This window comes from Dioscorea cayenensis, chromosome 9 (assembly GCF_009730915.1).
Source record: "Dioscorea cayenensis subsp. rotundata cultivar TDr96_F1 chromosome 9, TDr96_F1_v2_PseudoChromosome.rev07_lg8_w22 25.fasta, whole genome shotgun sequence".
Taxonomy (NCBI): Eukaryota; Viridiplantae; Streptophyta; class Magnoliopsida; order Dioscoreales; family Dioscoreaceae; genus Dioscorea; species Dioscorea cayenensis.
Genome location: NC_052479.1, coordinates 12,133,634 through 12,161,396, shown reverse-complemented (window position 1 = coordinate 12,161,396; position 27,763 = coordinate 12,133,634). Strand labels below are relative to the sequence as shown.

The window sequence follows — 27,763 nt, the reverse complement described above, 5'->3', positions numbered from 1 at the left end:
ATCACATGTATTGCTACCAGCAGCAGTTGCATAACCAGAGTGGCCATCACAACCAGCAACTTCAGGGATCACACCAATCTCCAAATGGCCAAGCACTTAGTGACCAGTCACTGCATGATTCAATGGACTTCATGTGATAGCGCAAGCCTACAACTTTATTCTCCGGTGCCGATAGCATTGTTTGTTTCGCAGGATGTTGTTCACTTAAACAGAGAAGATAGAAAAGTATTGTCACATGTATTATACATGCAGCAGCATGCGTGCCATGTGTACTTAGTTAAATTAAAGTTCTTTTGTATCATATATATATATATATATTTGTAGTTGTAATCCTTTACATCTTGACATGCTTGGTAAAACCATGGCAAGAAAAAAGTAATGGTCATATGTTGTAGAAATAATATATTTATATATATGTTTTAAATTTCTGCTTGATTGATAATGCTTGTTGAACTGTGCATTATTTAGACAGTGACTAACAAGATTTGAGGTGTGTTTTTGTTATTGGTTCTTTTGAAATGGTGGGGAATGTATGCGCCATCATTTGAAAGCCAGCAAAAGAAGAGAATTTAGGAATTGGGTTGTTAATTTACTTTGAGGTGATTGAAAGGGTAACCACCTGGCCCCTGAGGTCATGGTGACGGCTCTTCATAGTGTAAGAAATATATTATATACAAATTAGCGAAAATGGTGTTATAAAAGCAAAAAATGTTTTTGTAAACTAAATAAATAAATATTATACATTTGGTCACTGTAATTAGTACAATTTATTTTCATCAATTTAAGCCATGAAATTATTCTTCAGGCTAAAATAAAAATGGTTCGGCATCTTTTAAGCCTAGTTTTAGGTTAGTCCTTAAATTTACCGAAATTTTACACTCAGACAAAATATTCTAGAAATGCATATATACGTATAAAACTTTGAGGATATACGCAAAATACAACAAAAAAAAAACAAGAAAAAAAAAGACATGTCTTAAATTTATTTTCCCAAAGTAGGGACAGGATAAATGGAAAAACTGCAAAAAAGACATTTTTCAAAGTAGGGACAGGATAAACGCAAAAACCACAAAAAAAAGACATGCTTTTATTTATTTTTCTAAAGTAGGGACAACAAAGATTAGGTCGGTTAAAAAGATGTAATTAGCATCTTCCATATGTCAATCTCTGGCATGACCTTTGCCTAGGAACAGATCTCTGGCTTTTAGTCCCAACCCAAGTGGCATTAGAAAAGACATCCAAGGAAAATTTTCAATCACCTAAATCATCAACCAAACTCCAAATATTAACACCTCATATTCATAGTCAGAGCAACATACAACAAGCTTTAAGAACAAAAAGACACATACAACAAGCTTTAAGAATAAAAAGACACAGTAGGCGATGCAGGCCATGTTCTCATCATAATAAACCAACAAAATGGCAAAAATAGATCATTAAGGATCACTAACAAATAATTAACTAATTCACATCGAGTTGAAAAACTTAGCAAGATAGTGCCATTTCCTTGTGCCAATGAAATCAAACAAGTTCTAAGTTCTTGCCAATTGAAGTTGTAAACAAGGGGATTAAAAATATTGCATGCATAATAAACTAATGTGGCCGGAAGGAATCTTTATGTGAAGTTTGGCAGCATATATATATATTAGCTATTGGTTGCAGTAATACAAAAGCCTTTGCTGGAATTCAGGTTTCAGAAAATAGAGTGCTATGGAACTACTCATCTTACCAGCTGCTGCGCTGGTATTGCTGATGGTTGTGTTAAGCTTGTTTATATGGCTGCTCTTGCAACCACACAGAGGAGAGATAGAAAAGATACCTGGAACCATGGGTTGGCCAATTGTTGGGGAGAGTTTCTCCTTCCTGTCTGACTTCTCTAGTCCATCTGGAATATTTAGCTTCATGAGAAATAGGCAGCAGAGGTCAGCATTGGACTTGAATGAGGAATGTAAATGGGTTTTTCAAATACAAAGTGTTAAAACAACTTACAATTTATTTTTTTCATGCTTCTTTATTAGCAGGTATGGCAAAGTGTTTAAAACCAGTGTGCTAGGGAGGTTTACGGTGTTCATGACCGGAAGGGATGCAGCCAAAATATTGTTGTCCGGAAAAGATGGAATGGTGAGCTTGAATTTGTTCTATACTGGGAAGCAAGTTTTAGGGCCACAAAGCTTATTGACAACTTCTGGAGAGGAGCACAAGCGATTGCGGAGACTAATTGCTGATCCGCTATCGGTTGATGCCCTGAAAAAATACTTCCAATTTATTGATGATCTTGCCATCAGGACATTAGAAGGGTGGACTGGACGTACTGTGTTTGTGCTTGAAGAAGCATCCACGGTACATTGATACAAATATATAACCATCATAACCAAGCAGCTTAATCTAGAATTACTGACAAAGCAACAATATTAAAATGTGATGATATGTTTTATGCTGCAGTTCACTCTAAAAGTTATAGGCAATATGATAATGAGTTTAGAGCCAGAAGGAACTGAGCAAGAGAACTTCCGTGCAAACTTCAAGATAATATCATCCTGCTTTGCATCTCTGCCATTTAAAATTCCAGGGACAGCATTCTATCGAGGTCTAGAGGTAAGTTTTCTGTTAAAAAGGAGCTCTCTGGAACATAAACAATGTCTTGCTACTTCTATATTTCTTCATGGTCTAAAGTAAATGCTTAAATTGAACAGGCAAGAAATCGGATGTATGCAATGTTGGATAATATAATATCTAGGAGAAGAAGTGGCGAAGATATTCAGCATGATTTCTTGCAAACACTGTTAAGAAAGCATAGCAGAGCAGCCGGGGAAACTGATGAAGATTCAGAGAAACTTACAGATTCACAGCTGAAGGACAACATTTTGACTCTGCTGGTTGCAGGCCATGACACCACAACATCAGCTCTTACATGGCTTGTCAAGTTCCTAGGAGAAAATCCTGATGTTCTGCAGAAACTCAGAGTATGAATAAACTTAGAAATTCCCTACTTCCATAAAGGATTGTCATTAGTGCTATACTCTTATAACAAATTGACAGGAAGAACACAAAGGAATTCAAGAAAAGAAGAAATGGTGGAATGCATCTCACCTGGTCAGAAGTCCATACAATGCCTTACACAAACAAGGTAAACACAAGTCGTCAATCCATCCATAGCAATGACGCATCATGGCTTTTTTTATGCTCTTTTGCTTGTCAATTCAGGTTATCAGTGAGACACTTCGCAGAGCTACAATCTTACCTTGGTATTCCAGAAAAGCTGCACAAGACTTCAATATTGATGGTTAGAAGCTGCAATTTAAATTTTAATTGTGCTCTAACTTCACATTGAATGCTAGTGTTATTAACAACAATCTTTCAGGGTATGATATTAAAGAAGGATGGTCTGTCAATCTTGATGTAGTCTCCATTCATCATGATCCAAAATTTTTCCCAAATCCTGAGAAGTTTGACCCTTCAAGATTTGATGTAAGTTTACATTTGTGGTTGACAGTGAGGGCTTAATTTAACACAACAACAACCAGTAAAGCACTTGAGTTGTTTGCAGGAACCTTTAAAACCCTTCAGCTTCTTGGGATTTGGTAGTGGACCACGCATGTGCCCAGGGCTAAACTTGGCCAAACTGGAGATCTGTGTTTTCATCCATCATCTAGTCTGCAGATACAAGTAAATTAAACATGAAAATTAGCAATCCTATATCTTTCTGATATAAAGAAACTCACCATGACCCTTTGTTGCAGGTGGATTCCTCTGAAAAATGATGACTCTGTCTGTCCAACACTAGTTCGCATGCCAAAGAGCAAATACCCAATTGCTGTTGAGGCTCTATAGAAAACTTTCTTCTAGTGTTATAAATGTACATGAAATAATGAGTTTGAATAGCAGCCTCCTGTTTGGTTGGCATGCTGCAAAGATCCTTGCACTGATACCATATGAGAAGCATTATACAACGCATTTGAATATATAATAAAAATCATCAAACCAGATAATGGCAATTATTAGCTGTATTTCCCTTCATTAATTACTAGTTTGAGAATAATCAACAACAAAACATGATGGTAAACAATAAAAGATACAACTTTCTTTCACACTAAGACATTAATTCTTATGCAGAGCACAAACACAATTGTCTTCACCTAGTTCTGCTGCTACACAAGGTGGTTGGATCTTCTCATCTTGGTACCAGCTTGCACGTTTTTTTGAACAAGTTCATTCAGGAAATTGTCAAGCTTATCGATGTTAACATTTGGCATTACAACAACATGTGCAATGCGGCCTTCACAAGCCAGCTGCCACCTGCGAATAAACTCCTCATCTTTTGGCCTCTCAAACACCACCGTGCTACTAAGCTCATTGAGCATGGCACTAATTCCAGCTGCTCGAAGATGATCTCTTAGATAATGAGCATTTCTTAAGCATTTCTGGACTTCTTTTTGAAATCCTCTGTATCCTTTTCGATTAAGGGTGTACCATAGGAAGATAGGGGCATGACCATTACGGCTCCCCATAATGGTTGCATCCCTAGAGGCAAGATATTCAACATTCCTTGAAAGTGCATTGATGTGCTTCAGTCTAGTCAACTGCACACCACAAGGCATGGGGCATCCAACAAACTTGTGCCCTGACACACTCACACTACCAATGGGCTTTTTGAATGTCACTTTTGGTGCCTGCAAGCCAACAACAAACCCATGATTGACAATCTAGATAGACTGGATGCATAAGTCTAGATCTGAATAGCAAACATTCACACTATAATTCAAGCAAAATTATCTTAGTAAAAGAAGGAACAAAATAGATGAAAGAGATCAAGTTTGCACTTGAAAGCTGGGAGGTTCATGCAAAAAGAGGCAGCAGTGAAAGAAGACGCACACGCTTGACAAAAGGCATCATGAGCCCAAAGAGAGCACCATCACAATGAATATAGAATCGATCAGTGAATCCAGTTTCCTCAAGAGTTTTTATGACCAAATCAAGGTCATCAACTGCTCCCTTAACAGTAGTCCCTGCAACAGACTTAAAATCAGTAAAACAAGCAAAATATTGTTTGTTTGTCATGGAAGATTCAAAGCCAAGAAAGATGGCTCACCAATGTTGACATTAATAATTGCCGGTTTATCCTTATTCAGTATCAGTTTGGCAGCAAAGTCTGCACAATCAATCTCACCAGAGATCAAAGTGTTGACTTTTACACATTCCATCCTGTACATTCTTGCAGCCTTGAAGATAGAGTAATGTGACTCCTTTGATGCATATAAAATTCCATCAGGAAATACTTCCCTCCTGCCCAAACATCAATTAGATAAGCACATTGCATAACAAATAATGCACAAAAATTTCTTTTTAAGCAGCATTTTGAGATTTCAGAACAGAGCACCCAAGTATAAACAAGAACAAGGGGTGCAGAGTACTGACCCAACAAGAATACCATGCAAATTGCCTTCTGTACCACAATTTGTGATGTAACCCCAATATTCATCCTTCTCAAGTTCCCAAAGACGAGCAAACCAATCCAACACTCCTACTTCGAACTGCCTCGAATGAACACCATAATTGCTCTCAATGAAGGGATCACCCAGGTTGTTAATTGAGAAATGTTGCAGCTGACCCAGAGCACCATAATCAAAGTCCAAATTATAGGGATAACCTGTTACCAAAAAAACGAAAACTTTATAACCAGAAAAGGGATTTCCCATACATGGAATAAAAATTCTCTCTAGATACACCAGCGCACAAATCATTCATACAAAGCTGATCTTAGCTTCTAAACAAAGAGATTTTGCATACCAAGATGGTGTTTGGTCCTCTCGATAAGGGACTTCCGATACCTCGCTAGAACACCGGCCATATAAGCTTCCTTCTCGCCAGTGACCTCGTCATCGGCCTCCGGCTCATCGATCGTGAGACACATCGTATGCACATTCCTCCCAAGAACGATCTCCCTCTCCTTCCCATTCTCCCCTACAGCCCCATTCACCTCCGACGTGATCCCGCACGAGATCTCCTTCGGATCGAACTCCTGCGGCAAAGGCTCCACCTTTTCGCCCAGATCCATCAAAAAACCATTCCCCAAGCTTCCAACCATTGCTCCTCAGCTCCAACCTCTCCTTTTAGTATAAAAAATTCAGAAAAAACCGGAAAAAAACAAAAACTCGATTCAAGATCCGAAAAACAACTACGAGAAACAAGGATCCAATCATCTAAATGAGGTAAATTTGAGCAAAAAAACTACCAGAAAAAAATGCGGATCACCAAGAGCGCCGCCGAAGTGAAGGAGAGACAACCGAAGGAGACGCGCCCCCCGCAGTCGCAGAGCTGAAGCCCAAGCTCCGCCTCGAAGAAGAGAAAACCAAGGCGGCGAAGAGATCGGAGATGCATTCTATCATTCTATTTATAGTAGGTTCTCCATTTAATTATTTAATTTATATAATTTTTAAAATAACCCACACGAGAGTGTGGGTTATTTATTACCAATTAATAAAAAATTTATATATAATTATTTAATATATATATATATATATATTACCATCATTACTTATATATACTACCCTTATAAAAGTTGAAAAATAATATTTATTAATATATAAATACGACACTTCATAATACTAAACATAATATTTTTTTTTTATCAAGTGAATGGTTGAAAAATCAATTTCTTTTTCTATTTATATATATATTTGTATTTTTTTAAATAAGGAAAAATTCATGCTACGATTAAAAAAATATGTAACGGTTGGAGATGGATTGATAACTTTTTATTCTTTTGCTAAATGATAGTTAATTAATTTGATTCAATCGTTTATGTGTATACAATGTATTAAAAAAAACTAGTTGAAATTAAAAACAGTAATACTTATTACCAACGCATCTTGAGATAGGAGTGAACTTTGAGTAAATCGAGACACACATTCAATAGCATTGAGATCCCCAATTCTTATCTAAGGAGCCTCTCCCCAAGGTTTATATATAAGATATAATTCATAGAGTATTAAATAGATATAAGTATATAAATCAACACTAATTAGTTTGGTGCTAAACACTTGCCATTGCATGAGTAGATGAGAGTTTGAAAATATGCACGTATAGTACTATTTAAATGAGTTTCAACTATTTTTTAATTAAATTAATAAATTTTTAGAAGGTTAATAAACTGTGTAACAATTGATTTTTATATTTGTCTGATTTTTTATAAATTTTTAAGTGAGGTCATATATTATAGTGGAAATTGCCAAAAAAATCCTTTAAGTTTCAGAAAATCGCTAAAAACACCCTCTAGTTTTCAATCCCCAAAATTCCCTCCTTATAGACTCTATGTTTTTTCAAACCCCCAAACCCCTCAGAATCGGATGCGAACGGAGTGAGTTTCAAATTTTTTTGAACGAAAATGCCCTTTGCATGAGAGTCGTGGGCTGCAGCCCATCTCGGCGATTTGAGAGGAAGTGGGCGGTTTTCCGGAGGGTAACCCCGAGAGACGAATTTATCGGAGCCGCTTTAATTGCTTTTTTCTCAACTCACGCCTTCGACTTTTTCCATTTCCAGTCGCCTCCAGGTTGTCTCTCACTGCAAGCCTCCGTAATTGGCATTTCATCGCCTTTTTCCCTTTCCACCCGAGATCTCGAAGGAGAAGTCCCCCAGCGAACTAGTTGGCATTTCATCGATTTGCAATCTAAGGTATTGAGTATGGTTTTATGTTAACTGCTCGATACAAAGAAAGATTTTTTTCGGTTTTTGTTTTGTGCTCCCTGCTTTTTGTTGGAAGATATCAAGTCTCGCAGGGGGATTTCTACTGGGGTTTTGTTAGTCTCAGGGAGATTTCTCGGCTAGGGTTTTTGTTTTGTTTTGCATTTTCAGATGTATACACTATCGAAATAGTTTTTTTCGATTGTTATGATTTGTGTAATATTTATAATGTACATTTCCCGCTTCGCTTTGATATGGTTGCAGCTTTTACAAAACGAGGTTGACGCTTTAAGAAACGAGATGTTACTGCTTTTAACATTTGTTGTCTCTGCTTTAAAGTATTCTCGCCTCGCTTTAACAAAATGGGTCTCGCTTTAACATTTTATATCTCCGCTTTAATAACTCGAGAGTTTACCGCTTTAAAAACCTTATATTTCCGCTTAAACTTTTTGTCAATACCGCATGTCGAATGTGTTGTTATTGTCGCAGCTTGTGATTACGGCGGTCAACCTAGTTAATGGGCGATGCTATTTGACACCCTAGAGTGGAGACTTTAGATGAATTGAAAAAAATAACATGACCCCTCGACATCGGGAGATTATTCGACGGACACCGTTCATGCTGCTCATCGAGTGGAAGCTATATACCAAGAGAGAGCCCTTCTTGATTCTCTTTTTGCAAAGAGTACGATGGTCGCACCAATAAATTCGGGATCGGGGAAAGCTCACTGAAGTTTCAGCACCTCAAGACGTGGCCCTCGTTCTTGGTCCGCGTTGCATGATGGCGACGCAGCTGGTCTTCGTAAGAAGAAAACCGGTCGGCTTCGAAGGGCGGTATCTATCAAAGACCCACGAGAGACACAGAGACTCCATCAAGAGCACTCAGCGCAACTTGTTCGACGGAGGGAGAAGAAGATAATTTCGTCAAACTCCTGATGGTGTACCTCATGGGGACAGTCCTCTTCCCAAATACATCATGCTCGGTTCCGAACTGATGGTGTACCTCATGGCGACGCACAAGTGGCTTATGGAGGATATTCCACAAGCAGCCGCCCGAGTGCAAGATAGATGCGCCGGGAAGAAGACCAACACGTGGTACATTAAGGGGTTGCTCGGTAGCGCTTAACGTCCCTGTTTTACTGAGATGACCGGAACGGGGAAGAAAGTCCGCTTCTGCAAGATCCCAAGGATGCTGTGCTACGGTGAAAAGTACTTACCTAAGCAAGCTGACGTGAGAAACGAGCTTGTCATCGTCGATGGAAAAAGAGGTAATAAATCATGGACAATGTTTAACATAAGTATTTAACGCTTTAAACATTTTATTTAGCGCTTTAACTTTAGTATTTACCGCTTTAACTCTTATTCATACCTGGTTTTAAATATTTTTGTTCTCCGCTTTAATTATATTCTATAATGTTTAAATATATAAACACTCGCTTAAATATAGTTTTTATAGTTTAAAAATGAATGATTTCATCGAAATTGTTTCGGGTGTACATATGTTAGTTTCCGAGAATGGGTTCGCTGAATCGTCAAGAAGAAATATTTGTTAGGGCCAATCGACTGGATGGATGCCATCTGCTCCCGGAACCACTGCTCAAGGCGGGACGAGAGGGCAGCCTCTATCGCTGCTACGGACGCCTGCTCTCCTACTTCCAGCCCACCACGCGCACGCATTCCTCGACGCCGAGAAGCCCTCCCCTACCCCGAAGATCGCAACAACCCCCTACCACGACAACGACAGTCCCCCGAGTGTGGCACCGACCATGGCAGCCCCTCCGACCAGTAGCATCTCACCGGTGACATTAGGGCGAAGATGTCACCGCAACTCTTACGCAGTATGCCAGATATTGACGATCGAAGTTTCTCGACTTGTCGCTCGTGTCGAGGCACCGGAAGGACGTTTCAGTAACCGTCCGCGCCATCCCTCGAAAGAACTCGAAGCACCCGGGACGAACGAGGCGTCGGGAATTTGACGACGCACGATATCATCGGGAAGGTCATTCCAAGGCGCCACATTCAAGAGACTTGCGAAAAAGAGGAGAACAATATCGCCTCGTCTCCACCGTCTACCGACGATGAACAATAGCAACACCATCGCGGTCGATCTCTGTTGTTGAGAAGGACATCGTAGATGATGTGGCCATCGTCACTGCTGAGAAGGTCGTCGACTCTCTCTCGATGAAATCGCCGACCACTGGGAACCGACTGCCGAGATTGCGGCATCAAAGATGGACACAATCCTCAAGATCAAGAACAAGTTAAGGGTGTGTCTCCCAACGATGCTCGTTGTCATGGCCACGGCTGAGAAGATCGTCGAATCACTGCCGGTGGCCGTGCCGACAAGATCAGCATCCAAGCGAGACACAATCCCACCACAACAAGAACCATGTAAGGATGTGTGCGTTTGATGTTGTCGCCGACGTCCCTCAGCATCGAGCCGACACAACCCCACAACAAGAACAACCATGTAAGGATGTGTCTGCAGCTGATGCTCGTCGCCATCGTCCCCGCGATCGAACGAAGATCGTCATGAAGACCCCGAACGAGCAACGAGAGAGATGATCAAGGCCAATCAAAAAATTGGACCCAGAGCGTCTCTGAAAGCTTTTTATTCGAAGAAGAAGAAATGGGTTGGCCTCGAGTCGTTTTAATAAATACGAGCGAGGAGTTGATGAGGATCTTCCTCAACTCGCCTCATGGACGAGTAAGTGTAAAGTTTTTTTATGATATTATTTAAAGTTTTTTTATTATAGTGTTTAACTATTACCTCATAGTGTTTAATACCTTTATGTTATCATTTAATTTGTCTATCTAACGTTTAATTATATATAATATCATGTAACAATTGATAATATCATTTAAATAATTACAATATGGTCTTATCATATCTCATTATCGCTTTAACCTCGAAAGACTCGTCGTGTGGAGGAAACGACGCTGTCAGCACCACACGCGACAAATTATACTCACGCTTGAGGGGAAGGAGATGGTCATCGATGATGCGATGGGACGCTTTTCAGATGCATCATACAAAAAGTCGCCGAGCAAAGAGCCATATCCTTATAAGAAGCGCGCTCCATCACCGCATCACTTCAGCTGCTTTATGCCAAAGCAGTGACGACGCACATGACACAATTATGGCTATGATCGGGGATGCTGCGCAGAAACTCGCATGAAGTTCAAATTGTCATCCTCCCGATAATCATGAATGGCCACTTCCATGTCGCCGTCCCCGACAATGATAAACAAGAATACAGACATTATTCTTCATGTCCGGGGTACGATAAGGACGCGTTGGACATGGTAAGTTCTTTAATTATGTCCTATTAATATCCTGCTTTGGTATTTAAATCGGTATTCTAATCTCGACTTGCATATCTCGACAGCGGAATCTAATCGACAATTGTGTCGATATGGAGTTCGGCGAGTCGGCGACGACAAAGTACCCACTCGTGCACGACATAGAAACCCCACGCCAAAAACAAGGAAGCGTCGATTGCGCCGTCTACGTCATGCGTTTTATCGAGCAATTACTTTGGGGTGAGAAGTTACTGCCACCGCAGCATGGACGTTCCTTACCTCGGGATTACGGTATGTTACCCGCGATACTTAAGGAGGGAGGGCGTCGGCGTCCATGACAAAGGGGGGTCGTCACAAGCGGGTTAAATTTTGTTTTTGAAGAACATGTCCTGTATATCTGAATGTCAATTTTATTTTCGAATGTAAATCTGGACAAATTCAATTCATTATTTTCGTATTCGAAGAGCATGACTTGTATATGTTAATGTAAATTTTGTTTGTTTTGAATTAGTAAAAGCGGGTTAAATTCCATTCGGTTTTCATTTCATTGTTTAATTTACGTTCTAATTGTGTACATTTTCACTTTCATTGTTTAAATATACTATATATCGTTTAAACATCGCTTTTAAATATTTCAAAAATACGGTGTACCCGTTTAAAAATAACACTGTCTCTGCTTTAACTAAATGCTAAAATGCACTCATTGTTTAAACATCATATGAAATATTTGCTCACAATTACACATGTATCTCGTTTAGAAATAACAATGTTTCTCTGTAGAATATTTCGATTCAAAGTTCGTTACGCTATAAGGAGGGTAGAGAGTTTAAATGTGGAAAGGGTCCCATCATACCGATGTTAAATTTTTGTTTTTGAAGAACATGTCTTGTATATCTGATGTCGATTTTGTTTTCAAATGTAAACTCGGACAAATTCAATTCATTGTTTTTTCGTGTTTCGAAGAACATGACTTGTATATCTCAATGTAAAGTTTTGTTTGTTTTGAATTAGTAAAAGCGGGTTAAATTTCCATTCGGTTTTATTTCATTGTTTAATTTACGTTGTAATTGTGTACATTTCACTTTTCATTGTTTAAATATACTATATATCGTTTAAACATCGGGTTTTAAATATTTCAAAAATACTGATGTACCCGTTTAAAATAACACTGTCTCTGTTTAAATAAATGCACTCATTGTTTAAACATCAGTTGAAATATTTCAAATTACACTGTATCCGTTTAAAATAACAATGTCTCTGTGTAAATACATTCAATTCGTTGTAAAGAGTAAGAGTTTAAATGTGGAAAGGTTCCCATCAATACACAATGTTAAATTTTGTTTTTGAATACATGTCCTGTATATCTGACTGTCAATTTTTTCAAATGTAAATCTGGACAAATTCAATTCATTGTTTTCGTGTTCGAAGAACATGACTTGTATATCTTAATGTAAATTTTGTTTGTTTTGAATTGTAAAGCGGGGTTAAATTCCATTCGGTTTTATTTCATTGTTTAATTTACGTTGTAATTGTGTACATTTCACTTTCATTGTTTAAATATACTATATATCGTTTAAAACATCGCTTTAAATATTTCAAAAATACGGTGTACCCGCTTTAAAAATAACACTGTCTCTGTTTAAATAAATGCACTCATTGTTTAAAACATCGGTTGAAATATTTCAAATTACTACTGTATCCGTTTAAAAATAACAATGTCTCTCGTGTAAATACATTCAATTCGTTGTAAAGAGTAAGAGTTTAAATGTGGAAAGGTTCCCATCAATACACAATGTTTCCGTCATCGTCGGTTTATTACAATGCCTAGTCGGCGACGATTTCATCAGAAAGATCGTCGATTGTGACCGGATCCTCGGCGTGGCCGCAATGTAACTCGCGGACATCAAACTCTTGCGACTCGATCCTCTTTTTCGTCTAGGCCGCTCAGTCGCCTTCTAGTCACGGTGTCGCAAAGCGAAAGCTCACGATTTCCGTCCGAAGGCTCGCTCATCGTCGGGTATAGGGAATATAGCTTCCTTGTACGCCAGTTTGTAATTGTCGACGGTGAAGTACCCGCTAATAAATCGATGTACGTTGGTGTCTGTCTGCATTATTTATGGTGTGAATTCCACAAGCAGGATGATGAGGACGACGAGGAGTGGTTGTCCATCGGGAGGGTTCTTTCTGGTTATTTATGGTGTGAATTCCACAAGCGGTGACTCTTCATATCCGAGAAAAAAGTTAAACGCGATAGGCGCGCATATCGATCGATGAGAACGAGCGGGTGTTCGGGAGAATTATGTTACTGCGTCATAAATTTTAATGCCGTCATTAATTCTTATGCACGGGATACCATACTCTTCGCCACCGCCACGTCCACCCTGCCAAATGAATTCGGATCAACGAAAAGATCACCGCTTTATCGCGAGACTTTGAGAATTTACACGCTAATATGAATAGTTATACATGTAAAGACAACGTTAAACGGAGATGGGAAGTATTACACGGATATGATAATTATTAAACATGTTAGTAAAATATTTAAACGTTAAACCAAGTAGAAAGCCCTTCAAAAGGTTGAACATGATGTGATTTGGCGCTTTCCTTTCCCACTATTTTCGAGGCCAAAATGGGATTTCACAACATGGACCCATTTGAAGTGAACGGTAGGGGGTAAAGGGAAGTTAAACACTAACGGAAGTCTGTCCGGGTGTGCAAAAAGTAGGGAGGGTTTTTGGGAAGTTTTGAAAATTACGAGGGGTGAACAGTAATTTTCCCTTAATATAAATATATAATTAATTTATTATAATACAATATAATATATTAATTATTTATTAAATTAATGAATATAATATAATATATAAATTTTATATAATATTACTAGATAAATCTGTTAAAAAACTTTTAAAGATAATATTGCAGTAGATAATTTTTCAAATATGTTTTAAATTTCTTTAAATAATTTTAGTTATTTATTTTGAATTTTAATTTTTTAAAAATATTAATAATAATAAACGTTAAAAATATTTAATTGTGATAAAGTTAATGTCGGTGATAGTGGGTTAGTTATTTTAAAAAAAGATTTTTTTGAATCAAATATTATAAAAGATTTTAAATTATCAAGGATTTTTTAAACAAATATTTTTTTGAATCAAATATTTTTACCACGCTTGTGGTGGGTGAGGGTACCACGTTTGCGGGGTTAGGATACACATATGTAGATGAATTTTAAAAATATATGAATGAGTGGTGGGTATCCTAATTCCGTAGACTTGATAAGCTAACCACGTAGACGGGTATCCCTAACCCCCTGCAAGCATGATAAAAATATTTGATTTAAAAAAAAAAATTCTTCATGATTTAAAATCTTTTAAAAATTTGAAGTTGGTTAACATTTGAATTTTTAGATATTTAGATTTTTTTTATCTAAATTTGTTAATAGTTAAGATTTAGAATCTTTAATGTTTTATTTTTTTCTTATTTGTTAATATGAGTTTTTGAAATTAAATATCCATTTACAATAACAAAGTAAATTTAATATAGTTATCACATACAAATCATGAAAAACTAATAGTTATCACATACAACTCCAAAGAAAGACACATTAAACTCCAAATATAACCCCATCATCCACCACATCTTGCACACAAATAAATAAGAGAAAATAATAAACAAATGAAAAGCAACATTTGAAAAACCATGGAAAATGAAATTTTTGAATACATAAAAAGGATAGATATCTCAATAAAAAAAATTATACCATACTCGCATACCGATGATGCATATCTCTTATTTTCTGTAGTTCTTGAAGTAGTATTCATAACTGACGATGTCCAACTGCCTTGCAATGAATTATGCAAGCTATTCTCAATATCCATCATAAAAGAGCTAAATATAACAACATTGATAATTCAAATAGGTAAATATAACAACATTGTTCCTTCAAAAAGCTAAAGCACAACAATAACATAATAATGTCTCACAAACTCATAGTTCTTCAATAACATAATAGGTAAACATTCCAAGTTGCTAACATTGGGTAAATTTTTTAGTAAATCACTAAACTTTGGCTCATTCTCACTTTAATCACTGAACTTCAATTTGTATCAATTTGATCACTTAATTTTAATTTCATTTCACTTGGTAATAAATCAAGAGATTTCAAACTCCAAATGAATGATGTAGCTCTTTTTCGATGACGTGGACACCTCTAATAGACTTAATAATGTGTTAATGAGAGGACTGACTTAGATTTTTAGACAGTCATGTAATCAATTGGGGGTTGAAATCCTTGATTTATTACCGGTTGAAATTAAATTAAAGTTGAGTGACCAAATTGATACAAATTTAAGTTCGGTGATCAAAGTGAAAATGAGCCAAAGTTTAGTGACCTACTAAAAAATTTACCCTGCTAACATTTATCAAAGTTCTTTAATAATATAATAATGTCTCACAAACTCATAGTAGCTGCATTCAACTTAACAACAACAAGAGATATTTGATGTCATGTTTCTTTTTCTTCATCTTCACTTTCTAGTGCTAGTCATGTCACAACTCAAATCAAGAAGCTGCAATGCTACAGACAAATAATCTATTAATTCAATCGAATCGAAACAACAAAATTAATAACCCATAGAACATAAAATGAAAGTAAATGAAATAACTTATTATAATAAACAATTTATTAATATTTGCACATCTCAAAGGTCTCGACCAATTAAAGCAAATAAATCATTTCCCCAAATCTTGCGAAGTTCATCATCCATTCTAAAGAACATTTGACCGCACGCATCATCTGCCATCAAGTATTGATATATCATTCCAATTTGTCGTGTGGATCGGAGTAGCCATACTCTTTTAGCTTTTTACATTCTGCTAAAAGATCTTTTGCAAAGCTCAGCGATCGGCTAGATTTAACAGACTTGAATGCATCTTCGATGGTGATGCTAATTCACGGATAGCATTGTCTTCATTATTGGCCTTGCGCTTTGCTTTACCTTTCTTTCTTTGTGAGCTTGTTGCTGATGTGGGATCAGAATTACTGTCACAATTATGGATCAATGGTGAAGTATTACTATGTGCACTTGTCTCCCCAAAAGAGAATTCACCGTATTGTTCGGGAGGGGGAGCTGCTTCATGTGCCGATCCCTCCCAACCAGCTAGAACATAAGTAAAACTGCAAGTCAAAATCAACAAGCTGCGAGGAGGGAAGCATGAATATGTGTCCCTTCCAAGGCCCCGATGCTATCCTAACAGTTGATACTATATGTTAGAATTAATCCTAATAAAATATATTATTTTGATGTCTTATATAACACTACCTTGAAGTAAGCATATAGCTTACTCCTTGCTGCTATATATGGTTGCCTTTGTGTACTCGGTGGCCGCACGTATTCATGCTGTAATTCACCAATTGCCCATAATACATGATTGAAGTACCTATTAACAATCTACCCTGACCTTAAGAATTTGTGTGCAATAACGTGATTGCATTGGTTATGCCCTATGGTGTGCAAAAACATTAACAATTGCTCCTCCACGCTCATGTGCAATATATCACGCAAAAGTCCTTTCCAACGTGATATGTAACATAGGTAAAAAAAGTGGACTTGTTCATACGAACCATATTGATGCTAGTGCCGTCATTCCCATCTATCAACCTAGCTAAATAATTTTCCCTTATTTCCAATCTTTCACGTGATGGTTCTCTACAAATTTTACATCTTTTCTTCCTCAACCATGGTAACATGGCATGGGTCACAGCTAAAATTATCACCTGTAATAGGTAAAGTTTGTCATCATCTTCAAAATGACCCATCTAATAAAAAAAATATTTAGAACATGAAAAAAATCAACCAAAATAATAAATCAAATAACAACAACAACGCTAAGAAGTGAATGTGTTTACTAAATCATTATACATGGCAAAGTCATTATATAATAAGACAATAATATGTGACATAGAAACAAATGATGCTTTAGCTTGCCAAAATAATAAATCAAACAACAACAAAAAGACAACGAAATGTCAAAGTCATTATACATAGCTTGCAAAATACTATAACACTAAAAAAATATTTACTGAATCATTATACATGGCAAAGTCATTATACATGTGACATAAAAACAAATGGTGCTTGAACTTATATAGGGATTAAATTATCTTGCTGTTATTTTAATGATGTTTGTGCATATAGCTAAACCTAGGAGGCATGACACAAATTGATAACATGAATCTGACAAACCAAAATAATAGTACCATTTCAATACTACCAAAAAGAGATGCTCCAAACGAGGCTAGATTAAAAAGTGAATCCTGATTCACAAAAGTACCATGTCATGAACTACATCCAACACACTAGTAATAGCATCAATGCAACCATCATTAGCTAGTTGCTTATGATTAAAAATGCCAACATTATGTCTTTACTGTCCTAGAACACTTGTTAGGATATTAAAAAAAAAAATCCTTCATTTTGTTTATCAGATCAATGAAAACATGGTTTCTTCAACAAATTTCAAACTATCTAAAAGGGTGATTTCTACCAACACACCATCAATTAAACAAGGAACCACAAAGACCATTATCAACCATACCTAACATTACTTTTACTTGTTGATTTAAACTAATTCCATATATATATATATATTTAAAAAGACCTAAATCTAATATCTGTGTCAAAATAATTACCTTATCTTTCAACCCAATGTCATGCATTCAATTAGAAATAAAGATACATAAATCCAAAATCAGCAAAAATTGAACACAACAACAATGGCAAAAGTTGAAAAAGGTCATCATCCCTGACCTAATGAGCGCAACAAGAGAATGAAAAAGAAAGGACGCCGATGAAGCACCGGATGTCGGAGGCCGATGAAGCACAAGAATAAAGATTTAATATTTAAAGAGTAAAGAGAGGAGAAGGGGATGAAAATGGGAAAAGTGGTGATGAGGATGCAATCACCCTAAAAGAAAGTCTCACGTGAAGAAGGCTCAAATCTAGTCAAATTCAGTATTTGGAATTACGGCCAATTTGGGCGTAGTTCCAAATTCACCCACACCCAGTAGATGAGTAGTTTGAAATCCAATTAATTTTTTAAATTCATCAAACCAAACAAATTATTTAGAGGAACTTTGTAATTACAATCACAAGAACTTTCAAATTCACCAAAACAAACACACCCTGTGTATGTCATTCCGACACTTGAGTTGGTAAATTTTTTTAAAAAAATAAGCTTAAATTAAAAATAATTTATCATAAAAAGATAAATAATAATAATAATAATTCCTATGAGATAAACAAAATCCTTATGCATGTGATCAACGGCTGAGATTACACTTTGATCACCCTCTCAAGGCTTACCTACCATGTGCACAACTAAAGCCTTAACGGCCCCACCGGCGGTAATCGCATCCTAGCTTAAGCTATATATAATACTTCAAATATAAGTAATTCTCTCTCTCTCTCTCTTCTCTCTTCTTCGCCCTGTGTTTCGATTCTTTGACTCCTCTCGTGGATGGCGAAGAGGGCTTCCCTTCTTCTCCTTCTCCTCCTCCCTCCTCCTCCTCGTTGATGATGGCGGATGCTGGGATGAATCCACGCTCCGGAGACCTCCGTCCACCGGAAATGGCCTCTGCGCTCAGATCCTACGGCCTTTGGGCTATCCATGCGAGGAACATACTGTATTCTCCCCTCTTTGACTTTGTTCTTCTTTTGATCTCATTGTGCTAGAATTCTAGTAGTGGTGAGGCATTGACCGATGTTGTTAAGCGTTTTTGAATTGATTGATGGTCCATTTTGGATTGAATCACTAGTGTTCAGTATGGGGAGTTTGAATTTTGGCTTTTGTTTGTGTTCAGAATGTAAGTCAAGGTTTTGAGGTGATGCTTTTTTCAGTAGCTACGAAAAATTTCCTTTTTTTTCTTCCCTTGTTAAAATTGATAGTTGTGTCACTTGTACCTTACTATGAGCATGATCTCCTTGTCATTTTGGGTGCTAACACTAGTTTTAGGACTTCTAAATACATGGTATCATGTATGTCAATTTTGTTTAGCAAAAGTTTCTGTTTTATAGCTTAATTTGTGACGCTTTTTTATTTGGGAAGTCTAAGGCTGGCCTTTATTTGCTTGTGAAGTAGTTGCCTGCGTGTAGAAGCAAGGTCCTGAGCTGGCTAAGCTTTTGAATGATGAAATAGTTGTAGTGTGATCTTCCTGTAACTATGTGTAGGTATTTGCCTATTGCATAAGATTTACATCCATGGGAAGCCTCAAGTAGTTTTCATTATTTAACCTTAAAGCAGCTTTAGTGAGGAATGCTAGATAGACGCTAGTTGCTTGACTTATTTAAATGATGTTATTGTTCCTTCACACATTATTTGTGCTTGCTGCTTCTCTGGTGTTCTCATATGTCTATTTTTGAATTCTTGTTTATATAAGCTTGTGTGAAAATCTGTTTTGCCAGTCTGAAATGTATAGTCATAATCTGGTTCTCAATTTCTGTAGCTTATGATATTAGCTTCCAAAAGTTATGGTTTGGTAGATCACCTTCTTGCACATCTCCATGCTTCCTTTCACAAAGATGAATGTGTCTTTTCCACCAGGATTGATTCAGACTCTCAAAAATTTGGGGCTAATTGTACCATTAGGTTAATTCATGGCAGATTTTCTAATGGACTTAACCTGAACCATAAATAATGAAAAATATTTTTAATGAGTATTAGCTATATCATATATTTTTACATTTATCATGAATGCTTGATATATCAGCACAGATAGTCATGTTGGAGGCTGTAACTTGGCGAATGTTTGTAGTGTGGGAATAATACAAATTACATAACTGCAATCGTAATCTTTGGCAGATCATTAAGTTTATTTTTGCACTGTCATTTATTGTATAGCTATTTATTGTGAATAACCCTTTGGCTTTCTTATTCATTTGTGATGTTTTGTTTCTTGTCCCATGTTTTCTGCATGTTACTTTAAAGTTTAAACATGGTTTCATTGTTTTAAAATGAAGCAAGAGCATTTTTCCTTCACAGATTTAGTGATGTTATCCTATCTCTAGGTCCAAACAAAAGATGGCTTCCTTTTATCTGTTCAACATATCCCTCATGGGAGAGGAGGCCTGAGAGGGAGTGTTGAAGATGCCCATCCTGTTTTCCTTCAGCATGGCCTTTTTCAGGTGCTGCTTTTGTTTTACGCTTGCTTCAATTTTCTTCACAGCAAATGGTTTTATTGGTTTTTTAACAATATAAATGCGAGGAACGAAAAGATTTGTTGGGACGCTAAGATATATGAAATTTGTTTATAAGGTTGTCCTTATTTTTTTGTTTTATGGGTTGGCGTGAGGGTTGTTCTATTAAGGGTTCCTTTAGCTAATTGTCACCATTTCTGAATCCTTCACATGTTTTCATTTCATATTATGATATTGGCAATATCAAGAGTTCCCTCAGCCTATTAGGTGGTGCTATTGGTGTTTCAAAACTCTCAACATTTTCATTGTGTTATGACATGAACTATTGGGCATAAAATGATTGTGACGTAATAAGCAATTGTAGGTATAGACGATGTACGGGTACATGAATGAGAGTGAATATTTTGAAAGTAACAGTTAACAATATAGGTCTAGATGGCTTACTACAATAAGGGTGTGGAGGAAGTTTGTCAAGCATCAAAGGGCATTCAAATCTGGAGTGAAAAAATTGGCTTGAGAATAATGAATGAAACAGATGTGTCTAGTTATGTATGTGACAGTTAATAATATTGGAACCCATTTCCCATAGCTGTTGGCAGATATTAGGAGGGTAGTTAGGAATTTGAGGGCCATAAATCCTAAATTTCTCATACCAAGAACGACAAAAAGATAATAAAATAAAACAAAGAGGGCAAAACAAAAAAGACAGAACACCATAACATATTAAGGTTTAACCCAAAATGGGTTACATCCTATCTTTTGTGATTGTTGCAATATTCACTATGGGGAGCAATTCAAGAGTACAAAAATTGTGTCTCATACACTTTTCCTAGTGTGTCTCACCTTCAAGCTCACTCAAAGCTCTTCTCACAATTTTTCACTCAAGTTGTTTTCTTATAACCAAACTCACAAGCACCCCTTGCACCCCTTGCTTAAATAGACTAAGGATTGAAAAAGAACACATGGCTGGCTGCATTTACACACAAGAGTGGCTGCATTTGCATATAGATGGGTAGTTGCATTTACACACATGGATGATTGCCTTTGATTTGAGCTCCACAACAGAGTTTGCCTTGCACTTCGAAAGATCAGTTTTGGAATTAGAGGGATTTGTAAATGTGGATATAGTATGGCACATAGATGACAGAAAGAACACTACTGAGTACAGCTTTATTTTGGAAGGTACAACAATTTGTTGGGCCTTGAAGCTAGTAAAGATAGTAGCTCTTTCCACTACAGAAGCTGATTATGTAGCAGTTACCGAAGCCAGTAAGGAAATGGTGTGGCTACAGTTATTCTTAGAAGATCTTGGTCAGAAATATGGAACGGGCTTTTATGCTAGCAGTCGAAGTGCTATACACTAGGAAAAAAATCCTTCTTGTCATGCCAGAACAAAGCACATTCAGGTATACCATTATATCATAACAGTCTTGGAGGATGGAATGCTAGTATTTGAGAAGATTCTTAGTATTCAGAATCTAGCAAACATGTTGACTAGGATTGCTTCTATTGAAAAACTAAAGTTGTATGCAACTTCAGTTGGATGTCTCCATGAATAGAGTGAGGTCGCTATTGCTGCAACGTAAACATGGTGCTTGATTTGTCTCCAAGTGGGAGACTATTAAGGTGTAGAGCCCAAATTAAAGGTGGAAATCCATGTGTGTAAATGTAACCATCCATGTGTGTATGTAAATGCAACCACCATGTGTGTGCAAATGCAACAACCCTTTTGAGTGAAAGTAACCACTCATGTGTTGTTTTTTTCAGTCTTTAGTCTATTTAAGCAAGGGGTGTGTGTGAGTTTTGGCATGAGGAAACAACTTGAGTGAAAATTTGTGAGAAGAAGTCCTTTGAGTGATTTTAAAGGTGGGATACATTAGGGAGAGTGGGTGTGGCACAATTTTTGTACTCTTAAATTGCTCCTCACAGTGAATACTATAGCAATAGTAAAAAAACCCCAGAAAAGCTGTGTGGTGCTGATTACCTGTTCATATTCATATGCCTCTTGAAATGCATTTTGAGAGATGAAAATTCAAAGAGAGAAGAATTCCTTAATGGGAACTTCACTGTAACTTGTTAAAAGCATAAGAATTTTGGGCTTGAGGAAGAAACATACCTTCTCTCTGGCCTTCACATCCAATATGCAATTAATATAAAGGGAGAATAGGAAGCTCTCTTGTGTAGTGTGTTGAAGTGCACAAAGGTTTGAACGAAGGGGCAGAGGAGGTTCACCTATAGTTTCTAGGTTTTCTTCCCAGAGCCAACTTCTAAATAAAGAGCTTGTTGACCTTTTCTTTTCATTTTCTTTTTCTTGTTTGACACATAAACAAGCAGGTAGTGATTTGGTTCTTTTTAGGCTGAAAATTTGTTGTTGGCTGTGAAAATGAACCATGGGTATCATATCATTTGCTATGAAGTTCTGCTTGGAATGACATTTACTTTTGATTTTCATCTCACACAACACCATACCTATGCATGCGATTTTCTACTTTGTTTTGTCATTTTATTGTTATTAATCATCATTACTTGTCCTTTGACATATATGGTATTTGACAGTTGCCATTTACATGTCTTAAGATCATGGCTTGTAGACATGGTCTTGACAGTGATGCAGATTTGGAATTTTATCTAAATTTGAGATAACCATAACAGTTTGACTTTTGTGAGACTAAGGCCCAACCCAAAACTACATTTCAAATCATTGAATATGGTAATAAAATGGTGAAATATTGTTACGACAATAAAGAACTTTTGTCAATTTTTCGTATTGATAAATCACAGAAAACTGCATGAGTCAAGATTAATCTTGTAGCAAGCAATATCTCAGAACACTTTCCCTATGCCAGCATTTGTATCTCTTCATGGTTTCAGATGCAATCAGATAATTCTTGATTTGAGTGCATAGAAGTGACTGATGTATTATAATGTGGGTCCAGATGCTAAATAATATCTGCCAACCTTGCATAATGTCAAAATTACTCATGCTTAATAGATTTTCTTTGATTCTTTCATGTATGACATCTTTGAACTGGAAAGGGTGGGGATACTTGGTTTGTGAATTCCGTAGATGAGTCGTTGGGTTTCATCCTTGCTGATCATGGCTTTGATGTTTGGGTTGGAAATGTCCGGGGCACACATTGGAGTCCTGGACATGTCGAATTTTCTGTGCATGACAAGGTATGCTTTTTTCAGGTCCACTCTACCTGCTTGTTCATGAATTGCTTGATCTGTGCAGTTGTCTGTACTCTGTACCATGAAGTGATGTTGTGTATGCCGCACACTAAATAAACATTGGATTTCATCTCCAGGCATTTTGGGATTGGAGTTGGGAGGAATTGGCTGAATATGACTTGGTTTCTATGATAAGCTATGTATATGCTACAACACATTCCAAAGTATTTTTTGTTGGCCATTCACAGGTAGCTTGCGAATGAAAGAAATTTTTTAGTTTGAAATTTTGTTGCACCATTTTATATTATTTAGATTGTTTGTTTTGCAGGGAACTATCATGGCTTTGTCTGCTTTTACTTTGCCGGATGCAGTTGAAATGATTGAAGCTGCTGCACTTCTTTGCCCAATTTCCTATTTAGATCATATAACTTCACGATTTGTGCTTAGAGCTGTCAGCTTGCATTTGGATCAGGTAACTGCTGCGTGCTATGAAGAATTGAAAAAAATTCAGTTGATACTCAGTTTTTTATCTTTCCTTTTGCAGTTGTTAATTACCTTGGGTCTTCATCAGCTTAATTTTCGAAGGTCTGATTTTCTTTGGACTAACTGAAGCTGTTTTGTAATATGTTGATGTCATTCCCCAATATTTATTTTATAAAGAATTTATTTTATTTTGCAACAGTGATATGGGTATTCAGATATTGGATTTGTTGTGTGATGGCCATATGGATTGTAATAACATGTTGGCTTCAATAACAGGTCTGTCTACAATCTGTTCTTTTTTCCTTGATGGCAATATAATTAGAATTTTGTTATACACGCCATTCTGGGCTGTCTATTATTGGTGGGCTTTATTAGTAAATCAGATGGATACTGGGATACTGCTCTTAATAATGCTCGAAGACTAAGTCTATGATTATTCTTTTTCCTTGCTTCAAAGCATAAACTAGTCTGGCTAGCTTTTACTTGCTATATGCTTAACAAATGCTTTGTCCAGTCCCGCTTTCCAAATTTAAATTGAGATGAAATAGGAGGTCCCTCAGCCATGTCTGAAAAGCCCATTCCCTTTCTCAAATAAGCATTTTTTAGCACATGTTAAGTTTTTAAATTTACAAGTTTCCAAACTAATAATATTGTCGATTTGATTGCAATATTAATTAAGGTCTTGGATATGTTTGTCTGATAGGCATAGAGTATATTGAGTTTAATTGATTCATGGGAATGATATTTATCATCATGTTAATAACTTGTGAATGTATCACTAGTGACATGATGCAATAAAGCAGTTAAGCTTCTATGCCAACTTTTACAACTGAGTGTTGCCGGTCGGGGTTTGTGAGAAGCCCTCAATTGATTTGACATTATACACGGAAGTTATTAATTCTTGGAACCTGATAGGAGTTTTAACTTAAAAATATGTGAAGAAAGATCCAAACTTATAGAAGCACTTCCTTGCTTTAGAGATGCCTTCATTGATTCACTGGTTTTCCACTGTTTAAAAATTTATGATTGTTAATCCATTAGCTGCTAGGAACAGAACATATGGTAGCAGATTGTTCTCGGATTGCTCTCTTGCTTCTGTTTGGCTTGCTTCTTTTTGTTTTTCAAGCAGAAGGCATTGATAAATTTTGACAGCTAAATTTTTGTTCTAGATACACCTTTCCATATATTCCTTTAATCTGTAGGAATGCTATTCCGAAATTTTTTTTTGTTTCCCCTGTTATGTTGAACTTCTTCAAATGTTTGGGTAAGTTGACCGCAGTTAATTATCATTGTAGTTGATCTGATTATTTATTTATTTTCATTATGTGCACTTATGATATGAGAATTACACAATTTATTTCTGCAAATAGTTTGTCATGCAAATTCCTTTTAGCGAGTCATTAACACTAACTACTTCTCAGGGGTAAATTGTTGCTTCAACATGACCCGGATGGACTATTATCTGGAGTATGAGCCTCATCCATCGTCAACCAAAAACTTAAACCACCTTTTCCAAAGTATGTTCTTAATTTTATTAGTTAGACATAAACTTCAAATGCTTCATTTTGTTATTTATTTATATTTTTTTTTGTAATTTTGGAGTACTTCTCTGACTTCTTTTTCCATTTATTCTATAAAATGACCAAATGTTTCACTTGAAACCAGAGGAGAAGATTGAAAAATATGTGTTTCTCATTAATTTAACTGTACAAAATGATTCATGAATATATAGATACAAGAAGCCTAAAATAAACAAATAGAGTTGACAGCAAATCTCTTAAAATTAGGTGATCGCTATCAATAGAAATCAAATATGATACAAATAAGAACAAAATCAACTAAATCAAGTCTGTATCATATCTCTAGGGATATCTCTGTAATCTTCGTAATAGCTCAATGTTTCATTGTGTCAGTTTCTCATATGAGCTCAATATGACCCAAATCAAGGTTCAAACAGCTTAAGGATCACATTGCATCATAATTAGACCTAGAAATAGCTATATGAGATCATTGTGTACTGTGCAGCATTTGAGGGATTTTTTTTTTATATTGCTTCACAATTTCGTGTTTAAATAATTTGAATAATGGCATTGTAGATTAGAAAAACGTAACATTCTTGTCTTGCCATAAGAGGGTTGAAATGGCCAGTTTTGATGCTTTTGATAGCCCAAAAACTTTAGGAGAAGCACCTATTTTTCTTCTTTTCCTGCGTGAATCTGAAGTCAAGGCTATTAATGGATGCAAAGCTTATTATGACAGAAGTAGTTCACTGAAAGAACCATATATCAGAAATTTCATTTCCTTTTTCCTGTTGAAGTAATAATGTAATAGATTCCTCATGGCAATACAAGCTTTTCCACTATGAACTAAAAATTGGTTTTGACATATCTTTTGTTAGTTAAACACCTCAACTTGAGTCAATCCTGGATTTTATGTTAGCGTCAAGTAAAATTATGTAACTTGTACAATATATTCAATTTGCTAACTTAGAGTGTATCCTTAGATGTGCTATTCTGATTCAAATTAATCACATAGGCAATTTACATTATCTTCTTGAAACACAGATTTTCATAAATTCAAAATAATAGAATCTGTGACACATTACATGTTTGGCCAGACCAATGCATACCAGCATCTCTTTCCTGCAACCATATTGAAAGGCTTAATGTAGCATTCCCTTGGAAACTAATGCATACAAACATCTCTTTCCTGCAAATGCATAATAAAACTTTCCCTGGCCAAACTAATGCATGCAAAGGTCTCTTTCCTGCAGCTGTATTGAAAGGCTTAATGAAGCCTTCCCTAACATTTTTGTTGCCTCTTTTGCAGTGATTCGGAAAGGCACTTTCGCCAGGTATGATTACGGATTGTGGGGAAACTTGAAAAGATACGGCAAGCTAAAACCACCAGCATTCAATCTGGCAGATATACCTAAATCTCTGCCCTTATGGATGGCTTATGGAGGCAATGACGCACTTGCCGATCCTGCAGACGTTAAACGCACCATCAAAGGTTTGAAATCTAAGCCTGTGTTACTCTACAATGATTCTTATGGTCACATCGATTTCATCATGAGCGTTAATGCGAAAGACGATGTGTATGCCAATCTGCTTAGCTTCTTTCGTGCTCGGAGCTGGCTAAGTAGTTATTAATATGATCCCTTAAAGTATCATCACAATAAATTCTTACATCAATGCTTGTATTTGTGTAGAAATTTGCCACAACTTAGATAAAAAGTATTTTGTATATATAGAATACTGAAAATTATCTGTATATTATGTATTGAACTGAACCATCTTCTTATGTAATTACAGAGTATGTTTATGCATGATAATAGAAACAGTTGGAACACATCATTAGGGTTTATGTTTTCATGCACTAGAAACTAATCTTTGGAACTCTTGTAGTATTTATAATTGCATTCAATATCTTATCTTTTGTTTGTTCTCCTTAGAACCTTATTGATTTGAATTTCATCCTTTGTCTTTAGAATGGTATTTGATTTTTATAAGGTAAATTTTTTAGTAGGTCACTAAACTTTGTTTCATTTTTATTTTGATTACTGAACTCCAATTTGCATCAATTTGGTCATTTAACTTTAATTTGATTTCACTGAAAAGTAAATTAAGGGATTTTGACTTCCAAACGAAATGATGTGGTTATTTTTCGATGACATGGTCACCTCGTGTCATGGAAGGACTGACTTGAATTTTCAGAAAGTCATGTAATCAATTGGGGGTTGAAATCCTTGATTTATTACCTGGTGAAATTAAATTAAAGTTGAATAACCAAATTGATACAAATTGAAGTTTGGTGGTTAAAGTGAAAATGAGTCAAAATTTAATGACCTAGTAAATTACCGGGTAGATATATGTACCTTGTCCTATAAATCTCAAACTTTGTTGATTTAATACTTTATTTTAGAGCCATGTC

The 27,763-nt window shown here is 36.3% G+C and overlaps 2 protein-coding genes, 1 long non-coding RNA gene and 1 pseudogene across 3 annotated transcripts; 2 read left to right on the top strand and 2 right to left on the bottom strand.

Annotated features, from left to right (window-relative positions):
• Nucleotides 1-1,086: 1,086 nt before the first annotated feature.
• On the bottom strand, nt 1,087-2,078 carry LOC120269303. Its single transcript, XR_005539129.1, has 3 exons — nt 1,990-2,078; nt 1,820-1,898; nt 1,087-1,259 (listed from the first exon to the last, which is right to left on the bottom strand). It is a non-coding gene; the product is annotated as an uncharacterized LOC120269303 (long non-coding RNA).
• On the top strand, nt 1,266-3,920 carry LOC120269300 (abscisic acid 8'-hydroxylase 3-like). The gene is given in 10 exon segments (XM_039276634.1): nt 1,266-1,922; nt 2,022-2,340; nt 2,443-2,595; nt 2,694-2,963; nt 3,040-3,066; nt 3,068-3,127; nt 3,205-3,283; nt 3,362-3,468; nt 3,548-3,666; nt 3,741-3,920. Coding segments are annotated over 10 exon segments (1,437 nt in total). The 5' UTR covers nt 1,266-1,710; the 3' UTR covers nt 3,832-3,920.
• Nucleotides 3,921-3,986: 66 nt separating this feature from the next.
• LOC120269302 lies at nt 3,987-6,117 on the bottom strand (annotated as a pseudogene).
• A 3,856-nt stretch (nt 6,118-9,973) lies between these two features.
• Nucleotides 9,974-27,156, top strand: LOC120268485 (triacylglycerol lipase 1). The gene is made up of 10 exons (XM_039275875.1): nt 9,974-10,070; nt 18,443-18,666; nt 20,048-20,164; nt 23,213-23,353; nt 23,485-23,595; nt 23,676-23,819; nt 23,892-23,932; nt 24,030-24,106; nt 25,252-25,347; nt 26,660-27,156. The coding sequence occupies exons 1-10, from the start codon at nt 9,974-9,976 to the stop codon at nt 26,980-26,982; spliced, it is 1,371 nt and encodes a 456-aa protein (XP_039131809.1). The 3' UTR covers nt 26,983-27,156.
• The last annotated feature ends 607 nt before the right edge of the window (nt 27,157-27,763 follow it).

What these genes read in the sequence shown, in the direction of transcription:
- LOC120268485 (XM_039275875.1), top strand. Translation starts at nt 9,974, where the DNA reads ATGGCCACGGCTGAGAAGATCGTCGAATCACTGCCGGTGGCCGTGCCG. An exon ending in TTTTTGTTGGCCATTCACAG is followed by an intron (nt 23,596 to 23,675) that starts GTAGCTTGCGAA and finishes TTTGTTTTGCAG; the next exon opens with GGAACTATCATGGCTTTGTC. An exon ending in CATGTTGGCTTCAATAACAG is followed by an intron (nt 24,107 to 25,251) that starts GTCTGTCTACAA and finishes ACTACTTCTCAG; the next exon opens with GGGTAAATTGTTGCTTCAAC.